Raw genomic sequence first — 3,430 nt, 5'->3', positions numbered from 1 at the left:
CAGCCGGGGCTGCGGGAGCCGCTGCGGGGCCGAGCTTGCTCGGGGCGGCCTCCGCGCCCCCGGCCCTGGCCTCCTCTCCCAGCCGGGGCGTCTCGGAGGGCGCCGGCGCCTTGTCCTTGCCCGGCCCCTGGAAAAGCTTCTTCACCAGGCTCGCCCTGGAGCCGTCGGCGCCCGGTCCTCGCACGAACTCGCATTTCTGCCGGTAGATGACCAGCGAGTCCGGCCGCAGCGGCTTCCGCGCGATAGCCCTGCGCGCCACGGGGCCCGGGGCGCGGGCCGGGGGCCCGGGGTCGTGCCCCAGCTCCCTGATCGCCGCGGGGCCGCTGTCCTCGGAAGCAGAGCCCCGGCCAGCCCCCGGCCGGCCCCGCACGTACTTGGCGCGGTCTGCCGCCAGCCTCTCCACGGCGCTCCTGCGCGTCGGCCGCGCGGCGTCCGGGTCCCGGGAAGCCGCGGGGTCCCGGGGAAGGAACCGCTCGCTCGGGGGCGCGTCCAGGGCCGCCTGGGCGCGCATTCTCGCGGGGTCCGGCGGAGACGCGCCGGGGTTGCGGCGCCTGTCCGTCCCGGTGCCAATTCCGAAGTCCGCGCGGGGTCGGGAACAGCGCCCGCTTGCCCCGCGGCCCAGGTCCGGAGCTGGGCCGAACCTGAGTCCGCACGGACTGGCGAATCGCCCCAGTGCCCGCCCCACCGGCTCCCGTCCGCCCGCCCCGTCCCCCACCCAAGACTGGCACCTCCCCCTCCCAGAGCCTCGGCCCGCCCTCACCTTGCGCAAGGTACCCGGTCCCCGCCCTCACCTCCTGCCCTCACCTCGGTCCCCGCCGCTCTCGCTCCCTCCCACCTCTGGCCCCGGGGCCCCGCGGGCCTCTCCTCCCGCCCGGAGTCTCCGCCCACCGCCAGTCCTCTTCGGTCCAGTGTCCACGCCCGCTGCACTCCCCACCTCCGCACCTCCCGCCCCCTTACCTGTCGCCCCGGGCTTCCGCCGTCCCTCACCTCCTGGCGGGCGCTGGGGCAAACCGGCTCCGAGAGGGCAGCGCGCCCCCGAGGGGGGCTCTCGGCGCCGGGAGGTCCGGCCTCCGCCCGGCGGGGAGCGGGGAAGAGGGCGCTCGCCCGTCCCCAGGTCTCAGCCGCCCCCTCCCTGACTCGGGAGCCCCTGCGGTCACTGCTGGACGCTGGCATTTTCGGAAGGGACGGAGGGCAGAGGGGACGGGCTGCCCTCCAGGCAGGTGTCTCACGTCCTTTGAATTCTTAAAGTGACCTCAGCGTGCTTGGAAACTTAATTTGCTGCCTCTACCTGAGGTCATGTTCTTACTATCAGAGAGGAACAGGTCTGAAAGGACGGAAAGCGCAGCGCACGTGTCTGCGTGTGGAGCTCGGCGGGACCTGGATGGGGCCCAGAGTTGGCACCGCCGGCCGCGGGCGTGGCCAGGCCAGAGGACGTGCCGGGGCCCGCGGGGGAGCCGGCGGGTGCCGGGGGCACAGCTCAGTGGGCCTGGAACAGGCCTAACCAGGTGCCGCAATCTTTAATGTTTACCGTAACCGAAGCAACGGGAAGCCACGGTTTCCCCAGGCGGTGAGTCAGCACAGGAATGCTAAAAGTGTAAGAGAAAATATTTCCAAAATTCCATTCTTTCCGAAATTTGGACAAAAGACTAAAAATATCTGCCAGGCAAGTGAAATGTTCGCGTTATCTCTTCCGTGAAGGCCAGCTCCAGAACATGCTGCCCTCGGGATGTCGCGGCTGAATGTCCCGCGCAACACGCAGCCCGTGGGCGGGCGGGTGCGGTAGGTGGGTCTGATTCGTTTCCAGAAACGCGTCTTGCGGTGGGCACCCGGAGAGAATCGCAGCGGGCCATGCCAAGTGGGCCTTGGAGATCTGTGGTTCCTCTGGGCCCCAGTGAGGCTAATGTCATGGTTAGGGACAGAAACACAAGAAAGTCTTCTGGGAACGGGACCAGCCAGATGGCCTCGCTAGAGAATGTCAGAGTCCTGGGAAATGGTTCCAAAGGGTAAAGGAGCGACAGAGAGAGGGGCTGGGGAGAGAAAGAGGGAGGGAGGGAGGGAGGGAGAAGAGAAGCAGGAGAGACAATGAGAGAGACACTGATGGACAGAAAAACCGGCTCTGTAGCAGGGTGCTGGTGGGTGGGGTCTGGGGGGCCCAAAGTCCAGCCTGCTCTCTGCTCATCAAACCTGATCTCTAAGTCAGAGGAGAAAAAACAAAAAACCCTTTTTCATTGCTTAGCTCAAGTTGGCAACTTCCTAATCTGCACTACTTCATGTGCAACAGCCTGGGTTGGGAGAGAGACAGAGAACCCCTAAGTGCAGGGCTTGGAATCTGAGCCTGGATCCACCACTTAGCTATGTTCCTTTGGACAGGTAACAAACTTCTCAGGGTCTTTGGTTTGTCACTGTTTTGTAGCTTAGAACATTCATTGCTTCATGGTGAGCACTAAGAAACTGTCAGCCTGAAAGACCAAGCTTGGGTCTGGCCTCAGCTCTGCCTCCTCAAGAGGCCATAACACCTGTCAATGCCTTGGGTTGCTCATCTGCCATTAGAGCTCATTCTATCCACCTGTAGAGTCTGTGCTAAGGCTAATGAGATTACTTATAAAGGGCTTAGCGTTGAATCTGCTACAGAACAAATTTTCAATAAATGTTAATTTTTATTGCTTTGATGATTATGAGTTGTTAATCACATTTTGAATATGGTTGGTGGATTTGCAATGAAAATCAATTCATATTAGACAAAACTAATTACATGTATATTTGTAATTTTCCATCTATTAGGCAGATAATTTACTGGGAAAATGGAACTAGAGTAGTAAAATACTGACAAGAGACTTGTCTAAATAAAGTGTTCTTGTTGCTCAACTGGTAGTGTATCTTTGAGGCTATTTCCTTTCTGGCGTTGCCTCAAAAGTCTTGGTCTGACCAGGAAAAAATGCTTAAGAATTCAATGGTCCAGTAACTCTACTGCCAGGAATTTATCCTAAGGAACAAATAAGAGATGTGTGCATTGCAAGAGGGTATTCGTTGCAGACAGATGGTTGAAGTCAACCAACATGCACCAACAGGAGGAAGGCTGGATAATGTATGAACTACCCACAGGATGGAGAATTATGCCGTTGTTTATAGTCAGGGTTCCACAAGATATTGCACAGAGTGGGAAATTATCAGGATGTATGTGAAATTGTAAAGTAGTACAGCTATAGTAGCAGTCCTCAGCATATGGTCTAGGGAATGTGGGGGTCCTGAGATGTTTCTGGAAGGTCTGTGAGGTCAAAATTATTTTCATAATAACGCTAAGATCTGCATTTGCTTTCTCCTTGTCTTATGAGAATACAGTGTAGTTATCTAGAGATTGGTGACATGCTGTAACTCTATACCATTTAGAGCTAGCAATGTGTGCATTCAAAACATTGACCAACTTTCATTT

At 58.0% G+C, this 3,430-nt stretch overlaps 1 protein-coding gene across 1 annotated transcript in view; it reads right to left on the bottom strand.

Annotated features, from left to right (window-relative positions):
* The window catches only part of FAM110C (family with sequence similarity 110, member C), a 6,081-nt gene extending 5,446 nt beyond the window's left edge, over positions 1-635 (bottom strand). The window contains exon 1 of the mRNA XM_012659644.1: positions 6-635. Within this exon, the coding sequence (XP_012515098.1) occupies positions 6-511 (506 nt within the window). The 5' untranslated portion in view covers positions 512-635. The remainder of the gene's footprint in view (positions 1-5) is intronic.
* Positions 636-3,430: the final 2,795 nt, after the last annotated feature.

The sequence above is a fragment of the Propithecus coquereli genome, unplaced genomic scaffold (genome assembly GCF_000956105.1).
Source record: "Propithecus coquereli isolate 6110/MARCELLA unplaced genomic scaffold, Pcoq_1.0 Scaffold625, whole genome shotgun sequence".
NCBI classification, from domain to species: domain Eukaryota; kingdom Metazoa; phylum Chordata; class Mammalia; order Primates; family Indriidae; genus Propithecus; species Propithecus coquereli.
The sequence above is the reverse complement of the archived record's forward strand: the minus strand, read 5'-3'. Positions and strand labels throughout refer to the sequence as shown.